This window comes from Fundulus heteroclitus, unplaced genomic scaffold (genome assembly GCF_011125445.2).
Source record: "Fundulus heteroclitus isolate FHET01 unplaced genomic scaffold, MU-UCD_Fhet_4.1 scaffold_51, whole genome shotgun sequence".
NCBI classification, from domain to species: Eukaryota; Metazoa; Chordata; class Actinopteri; order Cyprinodontiformes; family Fundulidae; genus Fundulus; species Fundulus heteroclitus.
Genome location: NW_023396934.1, coordinates 1,223,892 through 1,246,119, shown reverse-complemented (window position 1 = coordinate 1,246,119; position 22,228 = coordinate 1,223,892). Strand labels below are relative to the sequence as shown.

Below are 22,228 nucleotides of genomic sequence, written 5' to 3'. Positions count from 1 at the left end.
CGCTCTGGGGAAAAATCTGTAACGCTTGAAGGAAATGCTTAGAATTCCACATCAGAATCTTTTTAAAAGTCACTCGCCCAGGATATTGTTTGCGAAAGCCAAGAAGTCCCTGTGAGATTCACACCTAAGTGTTGAATGCGTGTTGTTTACTACTATTTCAACCTTCAAGCACATGTCCTTACAACCTCCTCTGATATCAGTCATCAGGATCAGTGATATTCACTTTGGATGAATATAACATTTATTTGGAAAACCCTTTAAAACGTAGAATTTTTTTTTAATTCTCCAGTTGTGTTATTGTAAGGATACATATATGGGAAAAATACACTTCTGGTTAATGAAGATGTTGAACAGTACGGGCCGCTGTCGTCACTTTTCTGGTTTCTAGGTTCTCCAGCGTTCTCTGTAGACAAGTTAGAGCTGTAGGCTGGTCAGTTTTTCACAGTCTAGGAGATAGATGCATCGAAGGCCCTGGAAAAGCTGCAGTCTTAATGACTGCATAGGTTTCCAAAAGTAATATTGTGGTTCTATTGGCTGTTAATGGATGGTTCTTAATACTGAATCGTTGATTAGATTTGTCAAAGTTAGAGTTCTGTGGGAAATTCGTCCGGATTCCTTGAATGGTCTAATGATATGCTGCTCTCAACAGTTAGAAATATGCAAATCAATTCCAATCTTTCTTTGATATTGTTTTCCAAACATCTACATACATCTCTAAAACCTTGTGTTGAAAAACAGAACGCCCTCTGATCTTTTAGTCCATCAAAGCCTGTTCATGGAAGCTGCACAATTAACATAATTATCATAAATCTTTTGTTTTGTTTCTTACTTAATTACTAGCCAGTTACCTCTGTATGCCTTTATTTAGAAGGTGTTGCAGCCTAAAATGCAGGAATGGAGACAACATGAGTAAAATCTCAGTTTCAGGGCAAGCAGTAATGTTTTCTTTTTAGTTGTATTTTAAATTTTCTGACTTGCTGTATAATCACTGTTATTGCTTTTTTTTCTCCTGTAAACACGGTTTAGTCGTATTCTATGCAACATTTGAATAGTTGGTGGTGAATCAGGATCAGAACAAATTAATATCAGATTTAGTTTGTATTTTTCACAAACTATGAAAAAAGAAAACATAAATTTACAGTTACCATTCACGTCATTTAGAATTTTTCTCTCCTAATATCAAGAAACGCCATGACAAAAGTAAGCTGGTGTTCCTTAAACATGTTCCCCAGCATTTAATATTCCTGTTTCACTTATTTGTTTACATGAAGTTTAGTCACATAAAAGTCGTACCAAAGAAACTGTTGGTTCTAGAACACCTTCTGAGAACTATTGTTCCTGGCAGATTGGTAATTTTGTGAAGCAGCAGCGTGGTGCATGAGGTGTTCAGCCAAATAAACACTAAAAACCAAAATGTTTGTCCCTGTGATGATAATGGAACATGTCTCTGAGTGCCACAATGTGGCTCATTGAAGTGTTTTTTGTCAGCTGAGTTGAGTTTTTGTTTCTGGAACCAAGTCAACCAAAGAAAAAGGGGGAAAAAAGCCGCCGTGAAAACAAATATTTTCTCTCTTTGCCGTCGTTATAACTCTGAGGTGAAACTCTGAGCTTATCTCAAACCAAACACATGCGCGGGCACGTACACACACACGCACACACGCACACACACACACACACACACGCCCAACGCATCCAGAGTGTATTTTGCATAGGTTTATTCTGCCTGAGCTCTGGTGGAAACTCATTTCCCTGCTGCAGTGTCTTCATTTGGATTCATGTGGGAACTTTACATGGAAACACAAAGCTGCTGTTTGTCCGCTGCTTCGCTGCCTCTGCAGTTCCCCGATCAATGGCCATTATCAGCAATCGGACTCGATCAGTCCAAGCTTTTAGCATTTTATCTGCACGGTAAACTGCCCGCGGAGGTGTTCATTTGAGTTTTATAAATGCCAATAAGCTTTTCTGCAGAATCATAAACAGTCAGCAGCGCACGTGATGAGATCAGCAGTCAGGTTCAGCCAGGAGGTACTGGAGAAGGTCAAAGTCAAAACTAGCAGCCGCTTGCTAACTAAGGAGTGGAGTGAGGAGTGTCGACTCGGCTCTAAAGGCTTCTTACTGTAGATGGTGTGTTCTTCAGCTTTGTGTTCCAATGCAAAGTAAATATGGTGTAAACATTCTGTGTCATGGACAGAAATCTTAACACAACATTCAACAGGCCAGGCCAACTTAAAATGATGTGTGCTGCACGCTAACAAAAAAGTTATAAGTTTTACTGTTTCACTAACACCTTGATGTTTTATGCAGTAGCAGTCAGGACATTTGACTGGAATAAAACTGGAAAATGGTGGCACGTTTTATTCATAGTTGCAAACCAGGGTTTTCTTAAAAAAAAAAAAAAAAAAAAATGTGATTCCTCTCAAAGTGTGCAGAAAAGTTATGTTTTTATTTACTTGGTAAGATTTTATAGGGTGAAGAATCATTTTGATTAATTTACTGACCAAATAACATGTCTTTTAAATGCTTTTATGACCTGATCATCTGTTTCCAGCCACTCTTCAAAAACTTTAGCTATGTTAAAGCCTTCCCTTGCAGTTCTGACTGTATGTTCAGTCACTCCTACACATTTATTTAACACATTTATGATGAAAATGCAGAATCAGAAAATCAGAAATGCCCTGTTAAATGTTCGGGTGACAGTTTTGTGGTAGGGATTTACTACATTGATAAAAAAAAAGAAAAAGAAAAAAACAGAAAAAAAACTTTGTGATCACTGATGAACATTGTTCACCTGATAAAAAAATATTATAATTGAAAAAGAGATATATAAAAAGCTAATTGTTATACATGGACTGTATATTTCTTTCTTTTATTTCTTACCAAATAAAACTTTTATGGGAGGGTAGTGTTAAAATTCACATGTTGAATTTAAAGTTATATTTAGCTTATTTAAACAGTGTCAATTCACTACAAGTTATCTTTCAAAGCATTTTGCAAGAGAAAAATGTCCCCTTTAGAACCATAATCCAGTTTAGTCCAACATTCAAATGAATTCAATCCAATCATACAACCAGAATTAGATCTGATAAAATACAGTCAAGTTTGATCCCAATTATATTTGATAAAAATCTGAGAAACATATGCCAGCCAGTGGTCTTATATAATTGATTTTGCACCAAGATTTCCATTTTCATTCCTTAAGGCAAACACAGCATCTCTCCATTCAGAAGAGTAAAATCACTCCCAGTTCTGATACACAATAAATGCACCATGAGCTAATATTTTATGATTCTAGAGTCTGTTGGTCCTATTTGAAGTTAACAAAAAAGAAAAAAAAGTCCACTTAAGTGCATAAAACACTTTGTTAAACGTGTGTGCTCGTTTTCGTCTCCTTCCTGCTGTGACGACACGTGAGTCTCGTGGTGAGAACGTCAGGCGGCAGCAGCTGTGTGCAGATGTTCTGCTCCTATTCCTGCTTGCCTCACATGTAGCAGTAAACACATACAGGCAAGATTCAAAGCTGCTCAGGTCGGCACAGCAGGCCATTTCTCAAAGTGCCGGCCCCCCGCTGCAGCATCGAACTCACAACCTTCAGCAGTAGAAAGGACTAGAAAACAGAAAAAGAAGTAAAGGAGTGATGTGGATTTGTGTTTGGCTGCAGGGAAGCAATTTCTTCTGCACACACTCTCTGTAGCTACCTGGACACTCGTCGAAATTTTGTGCTTACCTGCTGTTTCCTTTGTGATGCAATGATTCTTTTTTTCCGATATCTCTTTGAGGTTCTGACCAACAGATTGAAATCTGTTGTGTTTTTCTGAGAACTTTGATTGACCCGATACACAAATACGAATTCAACCGTTATACCCGCTTATCCATGCAGGGTCGGGGGTTGCTTTTATTGTTTTTACTTTTCAAATAACACATTTAATTTATGACTCCCCTTTCCAAAAATCTATATTTGAATCCTCTGTTTAAACCTTTCTTACTTAGGAGGGAAAACATGGAAATACTTGTTGAAAGTCTGGATAATTATTCCAAAATAAAAAAAAAGGAAATACTGTAACTTTTTACAACAATTTTTATTGCAAAATTATCTAAAAAGTGGTTTACTTGCTGACTTTTTTTTTACTTTTATTTTTTTTTTATCGTAACTGTTTACAGTCCCAAATACTGAATGACAGACAGGCTGGTATGGCAGGAAAAATGTTTCAAAACCCTGATCAGGGTCTCTAAGGCTAAAGAGATTAGCAATTTCAACACTAAGTGTCAAGACAGCTCCTCATCCCCAATCCTGTTTGTCGTATTTATTGCCAGGATTTTAAGGTGTGGTCATGGATTTAAGGGTGTTTGGTTTGGGAACCTCGGGGTCTGGTTTATTTTACCTTATGCAGATGATGTGGTTCTGTTTGCATCTCACAGGCATGACCTTTTAGTGTGCAGCCGAGTGTAAAGTTGTACGGATAGGAGCCAGGTCTTTTCAATCTGAGCACATGGTTTCAAGCCGAGAACGGTGAATATTTATTCAGCAACATTTGGATTCAGTTTATACCTCAATTAAGTATATTGTGTTCATGAGTGATTGTAGGATGGGTCAGGAGAGGGAGCGATGGAAAGGGGACCTCTTCTACAGTAATGCTGGCGCTACCCCAGTCTGCTGGGGTGAAGAAAGAGCTAAGCCAAAGAACTGCAATGCTCGATTAACAAGTCTATCTACATTCTTACCCTTCCCTAAGGTCATGAGATACAGATCATGTGTAAATGAACACAATCCTGAATTCAGGCAGCTGAAATGAGATTCCTCTGTAGGGTGGCCCAATTCAGGCTCAGAGATAACGTGAAGAGCTTTGTCATCTAGAGCAAGCATGTAGTAGAGCCTCTCCTTTGCATCAAAAGCAGTCAATTAAGGTAATTACCATCCTATTGTTTTTTTTTGTTTTGTATTTTCAGTAGGGACTAGATATCCCATCTGGCCTGAAAATGCTCAGGAATAACTTAGAATGAGTAGGGGGGAATTATTCCCTTACATCCTGAGAATCCCTTGGTGAAATCTGTCTGGAAAAACTGGAGATCGTCTCTGGGGAGAGTGATGTCTGGGTCTCCTTCTTGGACCTGTTACCCCCCCACAACTCGATCTTAGACAGGTAGGAGACAATCATTTGGGTGGATGGATCAATGATCCAGACCTCACCTGTAGTCATGAGATATGGGTCACAAACCATAGAATGACATGTGAATCTGCAATTTGCTTCTACCATAAGATGTCCGGGCTCCTCTAAAGCCACTGCCTCTTTATGGAAAGGGGGGGGGGGGGACACACCATGGAAAACTCCTCAAGAAAAGTTATGTGTCTCTGAGAAGAGGTATTTTTTTTCCTCCAAGGAATGGATGAATAGATGAATGGATACATGTTCATTCATATAAATTAAAAGATTTGTAATCCGTATTTATTCCGATCTTTCTTTCAGCTGTAAGATTAATCTAGAGTGCACAAAGTGACCCTTGTAGAATCCAAAATCTTCTTCCTGAGAGGCAGCTTCACTCTGACACTTTGTTTCCTGAAGCACCAACTGAACATTGATGTAAATGCATTTTGTTTGCCTGATTAACATTTTAAATGCCCCTCAGCATTCGATTTACTGTCGCATAATCACAATATTACCTGATACATGGAAATTTGGATTCATCTGTCATGAGTCACTGTTGAGCAGTGGTTGGTCCGTCGCTGCCAGGGGGATATAATAAAAAATGACACATATTGTGAGGAAGAGTGGGGGCTCAACAACAAGTTTGTGCCCTGAGGGGGTTAATCCGACACTTGAGATGGATTTGGACAAAGTGTTGAATAATTTATAACATTGCCGTGATGCTTTTTAAGGCAGAGAGTCACTGTGCTTCTTAAGGATGCTGCTTAGACTTCGTCGCATCTTTCTTTGACCAGGAATAGGAAGGAAATCACCGCAACGACCTAAAGGTTCACCGCTCGAAAACATTTCATACATGTTGATATTCGCACCTCCTGTTCCTCCTTTGTCGTGGCACTCCTCGGACATCTCTTTTCTGTTTTTATTTTTTTCAGCTCCTCATTCATTCTTTGCTTGAATTCAGCACAGTTGTGGAATTATTGCTGGCAGCCGTTCATCTTGTGGAGAGAACGTGTGTGTACGAGTGTGTGTGTGTGTGTGTGTGAACATGTGTTAATAAGTGTGTGTAGGTTTAGGAGTGTGTGTGCATGCATACTTGATAAGGACAGACTTTTATAAGCATGCACAATGCAGCCTCACACACTCTTATCTCCCACAGAGGGAGGTAATGAGGATCTCTCTCACACACACATTCACACTCCCACACACACACACACACACACACACACATGCACATGCACACACTTGGTTATCTTCCTCTCCTTGTCTCGGCTGACAAACACCCAGCGAGGCGTCCTGCGTTCCTCCTCTCACTGGTTTTTAATCATCTCTGAACAATGTGGCCCACTGAACGAGCCTCCTCCTCTTCCTCTATCACCTCCTGCAGGAGTTTGAGCTGCAAGAGGAAGAGGAACCGACCTGGACTTCTTATCAGCCTCAACCCACCTTCGTCCTGCTCCTCCAGCTTCCTTTTCCCCCCCGCTGCTCCTGTTCCTCCCCTCTTATCCTGCTTATCTTTTTTAATTCTTCCTTGCTGCATGATGGATTTAACGATACATCCACGGCCTTGCTGTTGCCTCTCCCTGCGATGGTAATCAAGGTCAGTTATTACAGATTCAAGGAAAAATGGCTCATCATGCCTCTCTTGTTTTACATAAGTGCACATGTGCGTTTTTCCTGCAGACGGCTGGAAATCCGTCAGTGGAGAAGCTGTTAGGAGGGAACTTACGGCAAAGTGCAGCATTAACTGTTTTGTGCAGAGGAGGGAGGCCGTGATAAAGCATTTTCCCTTGAATTCTTAACTACCAACCTTCATCGCTATTACCGCAGACTCTTTCTTGCTCTTTATATACAGTTTGGAGTGTGGAGGGGAATGCTAACAACAGGAAATTGGACTAAAATGCAAACACATATTAAAATAGATGTAAGAGATGGGAGATGCAATAAATGGTCAAAGTACATTCTATGAAGGTCTTCAAGAAGATTCAAAGTCAGTTTCACACCATATCTGATTAGTACATAGAGGCCATGCGGTTTGCCCTGGGGCCATGGCAAAATTGTTATAATAGTTTATTCATTTTTAGTTTTCGTATTTTGAACAAACATTTTCTAGTGTTGTATCATAATTATTATTGAGCGTGCAAAAACGGATGGATTCGTGAATTATAAAACTGCTAGATGCCTATATATACAATCATGAGTATTCAGACAGTCCCTGCAGATTTTAATGTTGCCCTGTTTAAATTGAGATTTTTTTTTTGATGATACGTTATTAAAATCAGAAAATGGCCTCAAGTTCACATTTTACTTACTGCATCTTTCTGTTTTGGACCGCTTTATCCTTAATGATGATTTTTGTGCACCTCAAAGGTGAAACAACAAATTGTTCATTAGTTAATCCCACCCTTCTCATGGAACCTCCCTAGTTTTTAGGGTTGACATTAGACATAAAGTAGGGCAGCAGAGAAGAGCAAAGCTGGTCAGACATACAGCGACTATTTTATCATCCACATGGCGGCCATCTGGAGGACGAGGACATGGTGTTCGGTTAAAGCACAGCGTCAGGGTGGAGGCTGAGGTGGAGGTTGCTCTCAATGTTGGTTGGTCCCTTTCCCCCTCCCCTCTGATCTGCTCCACTTTCTCTTAGTTCAACATGCTGAGGCGGCACTTCTATTTCCAGCAAACAAACACGCAAATGCAATCAGTACAAAAAGGGCAAAAAAAACAAGAGAGGGAGGGAGGTTGTCTGTTGTGTTTGGGTGCGCGGGAAGTGACAGACAGGCGGGAGAGAGATCCAGACACCTTGCTCCGTAAATACAGAAGTGATTTATTTCCTAATGCTCACTCAGCAAACCGAACGGCGAAACTTAGGAGCAGTGAGCAGTTATTAATAACACAAGCTGGCACACTTTGCTTTCCCAAACACACCTGATCAACGCGACCGTCACAGGATCCCCGGCAGGCATCACAGCACATTATTTGGAGAAAGAAATCTACATTTTGATGCGCATGTGATCTCTCTCTGGGAATTTTTAAATGGGCAACAATGAAGCACATTTTTTGTTTTTGCTGGAGATTTTGTAGGTGTGCTTTCAGTTTTACATAGTCTTGCCATGGCCTATGTTTAAAAACATAGAAACTAAACAAATGACCCTAATCAAAGGTTTGCATTACCTAATTTTTAAAACTCAACTCAAAATATGTTGTGGCAGTTGTAGATGATTTTGGATGACGTCGTTTCGCATAAACAGCATGTTTGAGATCACCTTAAAGTGATTCAATGACACTGAGGTCAGGAGACCAACTCCAGGACCTTCACTTTCTCCTGGTTTAGCCAATGACAGGTCAGCTTGGCCTTGTGTTTCGGATCATTTCCTTGTTTGAACGCTATATCACATGAGCTGCTTCCAGGCTTATGAGTCTAGATGTTCCTCCAGGTTTTTATTTTTTTTAATTTTAATGTTATTTTTGATAACTTGTTGCAAGCATCGGTTTTGACCAACTCATCTGTGCCTTTGTCAATCACACTTTGTGATCCTGGCCTTGTAGATTTCTCTCCATGTGCAGTGCTAATGGATTAGGCCATAATGTTCACTTTTGGCCTCTTTACTCCAAATTACGTTGCTCCAGGAGTTTTGACACTTGTTTCTGCATAATCTTGCTGTTTTTGTGGCATTGGCGAAGTAACAGTTTCTTCTTGTAACTCAATCGTTTTGCCCATACTCCTTGTTGTTAGTCCTGTATGTCAGCTGAAGTGGTTTGTGGGGTTTTCTTGTAAATCCAAAAAATGTATATTCTGTCAGTTGCAAAGGAAATGTGTGTTGTTTCCAACAGAATCCCTCAGTAGAGGGAGCCGTTGAAATAGAGTTTTTTTTTCTCACGTTGGTTCTGTCATTGGATAAGGAGAGAAAATGGATGATTACTTGATTTAGGTAAAGATTTTCTAACACATTTGTTCATATGCTCTGGACCAAAACTGATGATATGTAACCACAAAGCAATTCTTAGAGGAAGTGTACAAGCTAATGTGAGCAGATATCACAAAAAAAAAAAAAAAAAACTGACAAAAGAAATCTGACACACATAAACTTTCATCTTCAAAGAGATTTAACATCAACTAATCTTTTTTTCCATATTAGTAGTTGATCTGAGTTTGCTGCGCTGCCCCCTAGTGGAATCCACCACTGCCACCCCTTGAGAACAAATAGCTTGATTATAATGGAAATACTATAATTTGAGGGGGGGATAATATTAGCTGAAACAAACAAAAAAAAGTTATCTGCATAAAGTAAGAATACAATAAGCAAGAAATGCGTTTTACCAATTGTTTTCACACGCAATGACGATTGATGTGCTGAAGCAAACACCGTGGCAATGTCAAACAAATGGGAAATCCTGTAACACAACCACATCTCCTTGTAACTCTCTCCTATCTCACAAAGTTGGAGAAAAAGTGGAATGAACCCCCTTCTTTATATAACACGTGTAGTTCTGTGCCAGTACAGAAATACAAACTGACCTCTCTGAGCTCCTCTGCATTCTTCTGGGAGGGAAGACAGGAAGTGAGACTGCTCTGAGTCCAGTTATTTCTGAGTGTTTGAACCTGTTCACCTGCAGAAGATGCCTGTCGCCTGAAGCATCAGGGATCTGGGCCTTTGTTGCTTTGACAGCACAGTGTATCTGCACAGGTTAAAGGGGAGCTCCATTGGGGTTTTAGTTTTGCACATTTTCCATCACTTTGACACTAATATTGCAGTTTTCACCTGCACACAGAGCAAAAACCAGGTATTTTTAAATCCTTCCAGGTCCAGCTGAATTACTCAAACTGTTTGGGATGCAGGTGATAACGCACCAGGAGACCCCCAGTCCTGTTGAAAGTACTGGAGCTAAGCACAACTAGGACTTTTCCAAACTGGCTGCACTGAGATGCAGCCAGATTAATTAACTGTAAAGAGCAAGCCAAGAGGTTTTTTGTGTTCATGCTCCGAGAGCTGATCTGCTGGTTTTACTGGTTCTGGCAGTGCCCAGTTGCCATGGTGATCGACCCAGTGATGCTACTGTTCAGTAGTCCGGGGCCCATCCTGCGCGTGTGTTTGTGCACATTTGAAACGTTTGACCGTGCATTGTGTGCCTTTGAATTAGGACACTCTTTCTTGGCAGCCCTCTTTGTCTTTGCACAATGTGTGCGTGTGTACGTTGGAGTGGTGTCGAGCATCCCCGCAGCGCTACAGGAAGGCTAATTGCACTTTAATTACAAAACTATCAAACGCACCAGTCAAACAGTTACCTTCCACCCACAGACAGACACAAGAAATGAAAGGAAGTGTGTGTTCAGCCCTGAACAGACACTCTATGGGCAAAACGCGCTTGAGATTCTTTTAAACTCTGCTTTACATTAAATGCATCTCATATGTGTCATTCTGTTAAATCTATTATGGTGAGAGATGTTAAATGTGATGTTGTGAATAATAGTGGAACTTGCAGTTGGTGCTTTAAACCCACCAGGGGGCCACTTGTATTGAAATTATATTATTGTGCTTGTCTCAGGATTACTTTCAATATATGTGCATTTATTAATATATTTCACCATATGTTCTTACAACCTTTAAATGTTGAAATTTTTTTGAACGCGGCACATATTACACAGTTTCCCTTAAGAAGCTGCATTTTAGTAGTAATCCCTTTGGAATAATTACTTAGACTTGGACTCACAGGCGCATCCACTAACAGTGAAATGGCTTGAAAGATTGTAAAAGCTGGCAGGATAAGATGACTGATAGACTTGGCTAATGTTTGGTAGACTTGCTTGATGTTTAGTCGATATATATTTGGTCCTAGTCTGACCTACACCAAGGATCAAGAACCTTTGTTTTCATTATGTCACCATAATGAAGTATTTGGTGAGACACTGGCTAGGGATTTAGAGAGGTTCACACACACAACAGACATAATTTTCAAATAGTTGAATGTACCAATAACACTTTCTAGCTAATAAATTCTAGTTAATTCTAGCATTAGCATGCTACTATAATTATTTGCCGCTTATTATGTGGCTTTTCAGATTTTTAAGCTAGGAAATGTTTACCAAAAGTCTCTCCTCTAGAGTATGGTACAAATGTATAAACTATCATAATAAGACCTACAAATGATTGGATACATGTAGAAAAAAAAAGCTCACAATATGATTCAGCTTAAGCTTGATACATACAGCAAGAGCAGAAGAATGACTTATTTCACTCAAGGCTGCAAGTCAAGACATTTCATAGTTAACAAGAATTGAAGTCCTGGCCTCGCAGGTGGACTTCATATAGTGTTGCCAAGGAAGTCGCATCAAAGTAAAAAGCACGGTGTAGCTTTGCATCCATGACAGATTGAGTTTAAGTGGATAATATGCTATTGATAGCTGCCAATAGTCTTGAGTTTTTGAGACTCAATAAAGGTACAGTATTCACTCAGATGACTTATTCACTCGACTGCCCCTTTAATCGTCATACCGAGCATTCTTATTATATAAGAAAATCTGTTTTTGAAGCCATATTCAAATCTGTAACAGGGAACACTTCAATGATTTGTTGTGGATATGAACATATTATATAAAGAATAAAGAAATTGTGACTTCCAGATTTTTTTTGCAACCTTTCTATGTGTTTAAAATCAGTTAGCTTGGTACAGAAATGAATATCCTAATAATTAATTAAGTAATTTTAATAATTTTGAAAAGTGAAGGTTGTGATAGATTCTGCTATCAAACATTGGCTAAGATATCATTTTTAGTTTTTAAATGAGCAAAACACTGAATGGATATTATCTGGCAACAAAGCTGCCATTGACTTTGGAATTCTGACTGCAAATTTCAGCGACTATGTCAAAAACGCAGAGGTCATATTTGACGAGGATTTAAGTATTTGACAACAAATCGCCTCTGTAGTTCGGTCTGGCTTTTAAAAGGTCATCTTAAACCGTTGATACCTGGAGAAGGCTGTTCATGCTGTAATCAGTCCAAGAATCGACTACTGCAATGCCCTCTATGCCGATGTCCCCCAGTCATCACTTAGTCGCCTCCTACTTGTTCAGAATGCAGCTGCCTGGAACTTGGCAACTTGCACTCCTAATGGAAACACATTGCATCTGTTATATTTTCACTAAATTAGCATCCTGTCTGTTTTAAGATAGATTTGAAACCTTTGATTTCTGTTCATAAAGCCAATTAATAGACTCCCCAACCCCTTATTAGAGTTACTGAACTTTTCTTTTTACAACAGATGCTCGAGGTTAGACGGTCTACATTTACTCATGATTCCACAAGTTTTTTTTTTTTTTTTTGTGTGTGTGGTTGCACCTCCACTCTGGAATCAGCTCCCACTAGCTCTTCTATCTATAACTGAATTTGGCCTCTTTAAATTTAAGATCAATACTTTTTTTTTTATTGAAACAAGGTTTTGAAACTTAAAACTCTGAGTGGCACGTCTGGTTGAGGCTACCTTATGTTATCTGTTTTGTTTCATCTACCTTATTTTTAACCTGTTTTTTTATGTTTTATTTTAGCTCTCTGTGTGTTTTTATTGTTATATATTGACTTTGTTAAGCACATTGCTGTGGATGTGGAAGAGGATATGCAAATAATTGATTGATCCGATTGATTTATTTAAGTAAATGCATAAACAATTGGCCATTGCAATTCACTTCTCATCTATGCTGAGAACATGTGAGTGGGAGACCAAGTGAGCATTTTACACATCAGATGTCTTTGACAAAGAAAGCATCCTATCAGGTGTTGGGGACATTGGACAATGTATATGTATATGCATCTGTGACTGGCCTTGGTTACATTTGGGATATGGACACTGGTATTGGCATTACATCTCCTTGGTCAAACAACTTGCCCACAAGTTTTTTTTTGATCAGGGTTTAGTTTAGTTAGACCTTTTTTTGGTAAACAGAATTGGCTCAAAGAGGTGAATACTGCGCTGACAACAGCGGACAGGTTTCCAGCATGTGGGGTTTTGCAGGGACAGTAGCTGTTCCACTGGGCAGGTGATTTTGAAAAAGATGTGATTCTTTTCATTTTTACCAGCTCCACTCTACCCAGTGCCAGCTTGTCAAGTTTCAGATCAGTGACTGGCTGGGAAAATTTTACCCTCCACGGGCTATTCAGTTTTCTAAAGGTGACTGTAATGTTCTGCCATTTTAGGGTCATGAATGTTTTAAAAAATCCTAACATGAATATCTTAAATTTCCATGACAATGCTTGGAAAATGATTTGAAGACATTGCAGAACAAAGGGTAAATATTAAGATTTTGGATTGCTGCACAAGCCAGAACAATGTTTTGTCACATATCAACTCACATAAGTTTATAATGATGAGATATATTTTTAAGGAACTGATAACTCCAAGTGGATTTATCAACCTCTGAGACATTACAGTTTCTCATGATTCCATCTGAGCTACCAAAGAACATCCCATAATAGTTTATTGTGAAGGATTATGTGCAAATGGGATTTATATAGTTAAAATGTGTCCATGGTGTTGTACACAATAAATGTTCCATTTCTTTCAGGGATTCTGTTCCATATTAAGATTTAATTCAATTACATTCAGTTATTCATTTATATAGCCTTCACAACCACCAACCAGACAGCCAAAGGAAAATGAAGATGACAAAAACACATCCATAATGTGAAATTACACCACATCCTGAAGCGGCTCCAGTGGATTGCGATCTGGTGACTTTTGGATTTAGAGATGGTATTTTGCATACCTTTGGTGTAACAAGTGATTACTCTTGCCTTTCTATCATCTGAAGTCAGTTCTCTTCTGGCCTCACACCAACAGGGAGTTTTCATCCACACAACTTTCAGTCTCTGGATATTTTCCCACTGGTGAAAGATGATTTGTTCTTTTTTTATGCTTGGCCAGATGCCATTTTTATTACAATATATGTCAATGAAGGTAAACTGTTTTTGTCTTTTGAATATTATCTTTTTTTATCTTATGTGTTGTTTTGTGCTTTATTATGAAGCACTTTGTGGTTTTTATCCTCTTAAAAAGTGCTATATAAAGTTTACTAACTTAAAGAAACTCAGCTTGATCAGTTTATGAAATAAACAGGCCAGCCAGTCTGGCACAAACAACCATAGCATGTTCAAAGTCACCAAATCTGATGTTTAATTTGAACTTTAGAAACTCATCCTTCTCATGTTACCTTGATTTGTTGAGTTGTTCCCATGTGATCGGTTGATTCAAATTTTATATTACTAAGCAGTTAAGCAGGTGTAGCTGATATATGTTGCACTGTTGCATTGATAAAAATGAACTGTTAATTTTTGTGTTAAAATTACATTCACACTGTGTGAATATGTGTGAATCACACATCTTTAGCTGGGTTTGGGTCAAAAGTGTCAAGTCTACATTTGTTGAAAACTGGATTGTTAATTATTTTATAACAAACTGGGACACCCTAATGAGTCATTAAAGGAAATATTTGTTGAAAAAATCCTTTAAAGCAATCTTAACTACAGATTTGTATTTTTTTTTACTTAAAGAAGATGCAAAATGTTATTTTTTTTACAGTTTCTTTTCACAAGTGTAAAGGAATTAGCATATTTCTGTTACACGTTTTTTTTTTCTTCGAATATTTAGGGAACATAGGGATTGCATTTTTTGCTTACAAATGTCTTCTCAAAGACTTCTAAAGACAACAAGTCATCTTAAAAGAGTTCAATTTAACTTGCTGATATCAAATGGCTGGGACTTACTGGATGATGCAAAACATTTATTGGCGTTTCAAAGTTTATCAATTGTTCTTTCAAAGTGATCAATTTTGCTGGGCGTAGAGCATTTGCTGTTGAGGTCAATGTCTCTAGCAGACTGGTTTGTAAATCAAAAACACTGAGACAGAATAAAACAATCAATCACACATCCTTCCATTAGCAACTCCCGTTTTAACCAGAGAGGATAGCGTCAGGATGAAATGTGAGCTGCAGAACCAAACTAAACGCAAATCAATCTGTTGAATAAAAGAGCACGCCATACTGATAAAGTACAACACACCAATGCTTCTTCTCTTTTCTTTCTCTGCTTATTTCAGCTGCCCCACCGCCGAGTCACCTTCTCCACCTCCAATCAAGCACAGGATCTGCAGGATGCGTCCCAGCACAGCTACTACGACAGCGGCCTGGAGGAGTCAGAGACCCCAAGCTCCAAGTCATCATCGGGCCCTCGGATCGGACCGCTGGCTCTGCCGGAAGACCACTACGAGAGGACCACGCCCGATGGCAGCATCGGCGAGATGGAACACCCGGAGAACGGTAAGACCAGGTGGATTTCCCCCTCCCTCTTTACCTCGTCTCACACCACTTCATCCACTCATCAGCCCCGACTGGAGCAGGCACACATAAGCAGGTTCAGAAACACGCCAGCATGCTCGTACAAGCTTTTCATCACAAACTCACCTTGTCAGCAGGAAAACTAACACTGTACATGTAATCAAATTCCCACAATTCCCGGCGCTGCACACTGTATACCATTGTTAAAGAGGTGTGCGACCTCACAGCAGCACAACACAATCAATATGCAACATAATCAACTCCCACGGCTTAACAAATTAACATCCCAATTATGTAAATCATACTTAGTTCAACCCTCCATCAGCTCCACTTACGGAGCAACAGAGGGTGGCTAACAGGAAACACACTAACACAATACTCCTGGCTCCTGGACTTTACCAACTTAGCATTTCCTGAGCCTTTCATCATCCATTACAGGAGAAAAAAAAAAGTGGAAATGTATTTAAAGAGCCAACAGGTTAGAAAGGAATCCGTCTTATCTGGTTTACTAACATATTTAGAGGTGCTATGATAACATTGTCACAGGTACAAACCTCACTGAAGTGCTTTGACTTTTAAAGCAGATCACAGAAAACAGAGAACAGGAGAATTAATGCTACACTCGTCTATTTTTCCCTTTCCTTTTGTTATTGAAACAAGTTTAGAATTGATTTATCTTCCACTGCTCTTATTAGCTGACTTTTTGATTGCATTGTTTTGATGCAAAAATAACAGTTATTAGGGACTTGCAGATGATTTCATCACCTTGTTTTTTTTTTCTTTTACTCCTAGAAACTGCTGTTTTGTCATATCAAATTAGACAGATTTGCTTTACAGACATTCTTTTCAATATTCACTCACAGACCACTTTATTAGGTAAATCTTGCAGGTTTGGACCCACTCAGCACTCAGAACTGCCTTTTTAACGGCATAGATTAAGCAAGGTAGTTGAGGCATAACTAATCAGGATTTTGGTCCATATTGCCTTGATGGTTGTACAAAAGTTCATGCAGATTTGTTGGTTCAAGGTCTATAATGCAAATATCCTGTTTCACCACATTCCAAAGGTGATCCATTGGTTTCAGATCTGGTGACTGTTGAGGGAATTGCAGTACAGTAAACTCATTCTCCTAGTTAAGAAACCAGTTTGAGATGATTCGAGCTTTGAGCTTTATCCTGCTCTAAGTAGCCATCAGAGGATGAGCCCAATGTGGTTGTATAGGGATTGACAGCACAAAAAGTCAGCACAAAAACCTAATTAAGCTCTGCTGTTCATAAAAGCGGGTACTGAAGGAACCGAAGTGTTCTTAGAAAATTTCTCCCCATACCGTTATACCACCATTCACCTAAGCCTTTGATTAAAACATGATGGACTTCTAGTTCTGATTCTAGCATGTTAATGCCACAGCTGAAATAAAGATTCATCAGACCGGGCAACATTTTTTCCATCTGGTTGGTCTGGTTTTGGGAAACCTGAGTGAACCATTGCACTCAGTGTAGTCTTCGGCTACTCTTTCAAGGTTTGACGTGTTGTCAGCTTAAAGATGGTATTCTGCCCTCTTTGGTTGTAACAAAACATTTCTTGAGCCACTGTTGACTTGAACTAGCCTGTGCATTCTCCTTGCTACCTAACTTACAACTGTGGCTCCCTGATACTCTCTCTTGTTCAGAGTATTCTTAGGAAAGAGGAAGGATGGTAGTGCATGACAATCCCAACAGTTCAGCAGTTATTGAAATACTCAGTCCAGGTTTTCTGAGTAAGAAACACGCCTCATTCGCCCCTGGCATCCCTTGTCTTCCCTATTGTGAGGCTTGGATTGTACTTAAGCAAGTGGTCTTAGCATGAGTAGATGCCTCAATAGATTAGATTGCTGCAATGTCTTGTTACACAAATTCACCATTTGTGTAACAAGCAGTTTAACTGGTGTACCTAACAAAGTGGCCATTCCATTTAATATGGGCTTATACTGTATATTTTACACATATCCACCACAGCCTTATGACTACTGATAGTTGAAACGAATAACTGATTATCAAAGCTCATGTTTTAGAAGCAGGCACATGCGCAAGCAGACATTGAATTGTGTTGAGAAGGGCCACATTAGGATGGCTAAACGATTCAGTCAGACAACATCCAAAAATCAAGTTGAAGGAAGAGCGTTGAACCAGCGACAGGATCATGGTGCTCAGTTCTGATGGAAGAGCGTAACCTGCCTTTGGTTTTGATGATTAACTTCAACATTGGCTGAACTATGATAAAATTAATGAATACATACCAAAAAAAAAAAAAAAAAACCCTGAACATGAAAAAAAAAGATGAATTTATTTGTAGAACTTACAGCAAACCTTTAGAAAAGAAGTATGGGGTTTTTATAACTGAAGAAAGTTGAAACATACACGTGACCAGAATAGGATACAAATGAAGAAATATATAACACAATGTTGTCATGATCTAATTTAGCCAATCACCTTTTTGTGCATCCCAAATTTGTCCTACTCGCTTATGTCACCTGCCAACAACATTCCATTTGGTTTATATTTTCTTCTTCATTTACACAGGCACTGAGGCACATTTTCAAGATAGAATTGTTAATGAGAAAATAACCACCTACTAAAAGGACTGTACACATTTTTGGTCTAATTCACATTCATTCACTTCTCACATTCAATTTAAAAACAGCCTTAGCAGAGAGTGTAATTAGCTTGATCACATCTTGTTAAAGTTCATCTGTTTTTAACCTTTTAACAAGCGTAAAGCGCTTCGTGTGACTCTTCTCTGCATGCAAAATACTCTACAAAAAGAGTTTGACTGATAGAGAATTTATGTTTTGCAGCAGCATTCTAATTTCTTGAGCTTTTTTTTTTAATATCGGCTAACGGGAAAGTGCGCCGCTTCCCTGCATGCCTCGAATCAGAATGCCTTTATCGCTCAGACCAGCTTTACGAGACAACTATACAGCATTGAGGGTGAAGGTTAAACATGGCTGTTGGGAAATTAGTCGCAAATCAATCAAGATCAGCAAAAAAGAAATAAATCAAGTGTGTGCTTAAAAATTAACTCCGCTCCATCTTGGCAATAGGAGATTGTGTTGAATCCTTTCGGACCAGCAACTGCAGTATATATAAAGCCATTCAGAGATGTTTGTGACTGATCCGTCCACAGTCATCCGTCGCCGCTGCATATTTGAGGAGGCTCATTTCGGTCTTTTAAAGCACGCAACACCTCGTGCATGAAACCCATAATTTATCCGAATAATCAGTGAAATGCAGGAGGATGAATCAAAACAAGACAAGGAGAGCTACTTGTATGTTCTGCTGCGTAACTTTACATTTAGATAGCGATGCGCACTAACAGGTGGCTTTTAGTGCCTATAACGAGATTCCCTGAAGTACAAATAAAGAGGCTCATTTACCTACATCATGGAGCCAAATTAAATTTCAAAGCAGCAATTCACCCATCTTTTCTTGCTTATGTCACTCTTTACTGTTCCGCTTTGGCTTGTAACGCCTCGTTAACACTTCTGCCAATTAAACTAAGTGAGGTGAACAAGTTGAAGCGGGCGGAGGAATAAGGGAAGGAGGGCGAGAGGGAGAGCGAAGGAGGGAGGGAAAGAAAGACATTCGCTTTAAATGTCACAGCTGTCTTCTGTCTTTATTCGAGGGGGTGAGAAGTGTCTCTGAACCTACAGGTCGCACATATACCATCTGTAAACACAATTATTCACAGCTGCTCACACACCCACAGGCTACTGCCAGCCTCCATGCGTGTGTGTGTGTGTGTGTGTGTTTGTGTGTGAGATAGCGATAGCGAGCCGAAGAAAGTGGCTGACTCCTTCCGCGCACTGGATTAAGGTCAGCTTTATGTTCGGAGTTGATGATGTTGTTTCAGACTCGCACTTTGATGGTTAAACATGTTTGGGCTGGAGGTGTTTTCTCCAAAGGAAGTGTGTGTGTTGTACGAGCAGAGAGGTCAACAGATTACAGCCTTTATTCCGGGGGATTAACACACTGCACACTGATACACTTTACTCTCCATCAATGCTCCTTCATGATGCTTTTCCCCGGCCATTTCCCATTTTGTTTTACTCAATAAATACCAGCTTTTTCCATATCTTCCTGTCTGTGATTCTTTTCAAGGTAGAGATGCCCCCTCAATAGTATTTACTGGATATATTTTCCCACAGACTAGTGTTTTTCTCTGTTTCCACTACAATAAATTCTATCCGAAGGAAAATAGAGATGGATCTTTATTTCCCATTCCTGGAACAGCATACTAATTTGATTTAATGATTTAACTGGATTCAGAAAGTTGGGGCACTATCTTTAGGGACACTTAGAATGTGTTTTTGGAGCATTCGTCTTATACAAACAGAGTTTTTTTTTTTCAAACTGGCTGAAAGTGATTCGAAATTGGCCCAACAATTTATCCATCCATTAGGTAGCTATTTTATCGTATTGAATAGAGTTACGCTTCACCTTTGATTTGCCCTGATTTGAAACCATTTTAAATCCATCACTGTTGTAATTTTAGCACTCCTGTTTTGCGCCTGTGAAGTTTTAGTTTCGCTTGCTGTTTGGTTTTGTTACAGGTAAAAGTTAGGCAATTAGACATCTGAATCACAGCCTCTTTGCTTTGCGGAAATCCGAAGTGGCAGCGTTTTGTTCCCAGAGATTGGCCTGAAAACTCTTACCAAACTGCAGCACAGTTTGAGTTCTGCGCCTCAGATTATTGAATTATTTCTTGGACATCTGTTTTGTTGTTTCTTGATGTTTTTCCCAGCTGCTGGCTGAATTGACCATTTAGTGGTGTGACTGATTGCTGATTGATCACATCTCAAGTGCCTCAGACGCAGTGATGAAGAACTGCAGGACCGAACCAAGTGGCCTGAAATAACACCCCCCGTCTGGTCAAGTTAAATAACTAAATTCTTTATTCACATTTTAATACTATGGATACTGAATGAAAGGCTACAAGGAAGATGAATGCATTTTAGTTGCACATACTCAGATTGTGTGATTGCAACTGATTTCTTAATTCTACCAACATGTTGTCTTATCTCTGATTAATAAAATTGTTACTTAGAGACAAAGCTGATCAAGTAAAACCTGGTGTTTGTGCAGATTTAGATTATCTTCACACTTTATTCCCATTTATATTTCATATTTATTTCACTTTAGAAGTTGAAGAGGTAAATTCCCTTATGAAAAAAACTCAGCTGTTGGAAGATAAAGTGAAGTTTTTCTAAACAAAAGCACTTTTGCATGTATAATGAATCTAGCATCATTGAATTTGCAAGGTCTTCCTGTTTTCTTTCTGAAAGTATTAGGAAAAAAATCCACTGAAGTGAGGGTGTTTAGTTTGTCCCTGTTAGGTTACCATACTAACAATGCCATGCATTGTTAGTACAATCTCCAATCAACGAGCAGAACAATTGCAGAGACCTGAAATCCAGGGTGAGAAACAACAAAATTGTGACTAAACATGATCAGACAATGACTTTAGCATGAAGGTCTTACAGAGCAGAATAAACTCTGAGAAACAAGAACAGACAAAAGCAATAAAACAGGAAAACTAAGGCAAATCAGAAACGCCCATAATACAATGATTAATACGGAGTAATTGAATCAGTAAACTCACAAAATAAACTTGTAGTTTTCACAACATGCAGACCAGTGATGGGGATGTAAAGGCTGATGTTAACAAGGAGCTGATGTCATATCTATGTAAATGTGACTCTGAAGAACGCAATGACTGACAAAAAGGTAAATTTTAAAAAGCTTTATTGTATGGTTGGAGATGGATGGTTCTTTCTGAGGTTTGAAGGTCTCACGGGTTCTGCCAGAAAGATGGAGAAGGTGGTGAACAACTTGAGCTTGGTTATCGTGAAGATGAGACTTGGTCGGGAACTCACTTAGGCGGTAGCTTGGGTTTGGTGCAGAGGAGAGGTACTGAGCATACGTCCGGGTTGTCGGTGCAAGTCCTGGTTCCTTCTCGGTGTTGTGGCTGGCTGGAGGGTGGACAGGCAGGTGAGCGCAGGGAGGAGGGCAAACAGGGTTCCGTGGGTTCAGTTCGGTTCTTGTGGACTGATCCAGAATGGCTTCTGACAATGTGACGAGGTTTCCAGGCTGAGGTCAGATGAACGGGTTTCTGGAGCAAGGAGGCAACAAGAACAAGGTTAGTAACTGGTTTCAGGAAATCACGAAAGAACATAGGGTAGGTCTGTACCACGCAAGAGCGCAAACGAACTGACGCCCTCCTCCTGGTTCCAGCTCCTTATAAAGGGTGGCAATCAGCTCTGATGAATCACACCTGCCCGTCCAACCCTGCAGAGAAGAGAGAGCAAGGAAAACAGGCCCGCACCTAGACCACAGAGTATGACAGCTGAAAGGTCTGGAATGGCCAAAAGAGGGTGGAAATGGTGCCATAAGTAGGGGAGTGGTTAGTGAGTTAGTCCCTCTTAGTCTGAGGTATGTCTCATGGATGGATGGATGGATGGATGGATGGATGGATGGATGGATGGATGGATGGATGGATGGATGGATGGATGGATGGATGGATGGATGGATGGATGGATGGTAACGTTACGCAACATTCGTTGACAGGTGGGATAATCAGATGTCGCAGTGGCCTAAATTAGGAACATATGTGTTTGTAACAGTAAGGCCCATAAAAACCTTACAGATGCTTTTGCATAATAATTTAACAGTATGTGCTTTCTCCCGAAGCAACAGAAAAACTAATAATGTAAATTTATTCTTAGAG

General features: G+C 39.5%; 1 protein-coding gene across 5 annotated transcripts in view; it reads left to right on the top strand.

Annotated features, from left to right (window-relative positions):
• pcdh1b (protocadherin 1b) overlaps positions 1-22,228 on the top strand; it is a 229,581-nt gene that overhangs the window by 112,608 nt on the left and 94,745 nt on the right. For 3 of the 5 annotated variants that reach the window (XM_012862811.3, XM_036132434.1, XM_036132436.1), the window contains exon 4: positions 15,228-15,447. In XM_012862811.3, coding sequence (XP_012718265.3) covers positions 15,228-15,447 — 220 coding nt within the window. Of the gene's footprint in view, positions 1-15,227; positions 15,458-22,228 lie in introns of all 5 variants that reach the window. The other 2 variants (XM_036132437.1, XM_036132435.1) reach the window with 1 other exon arrangement.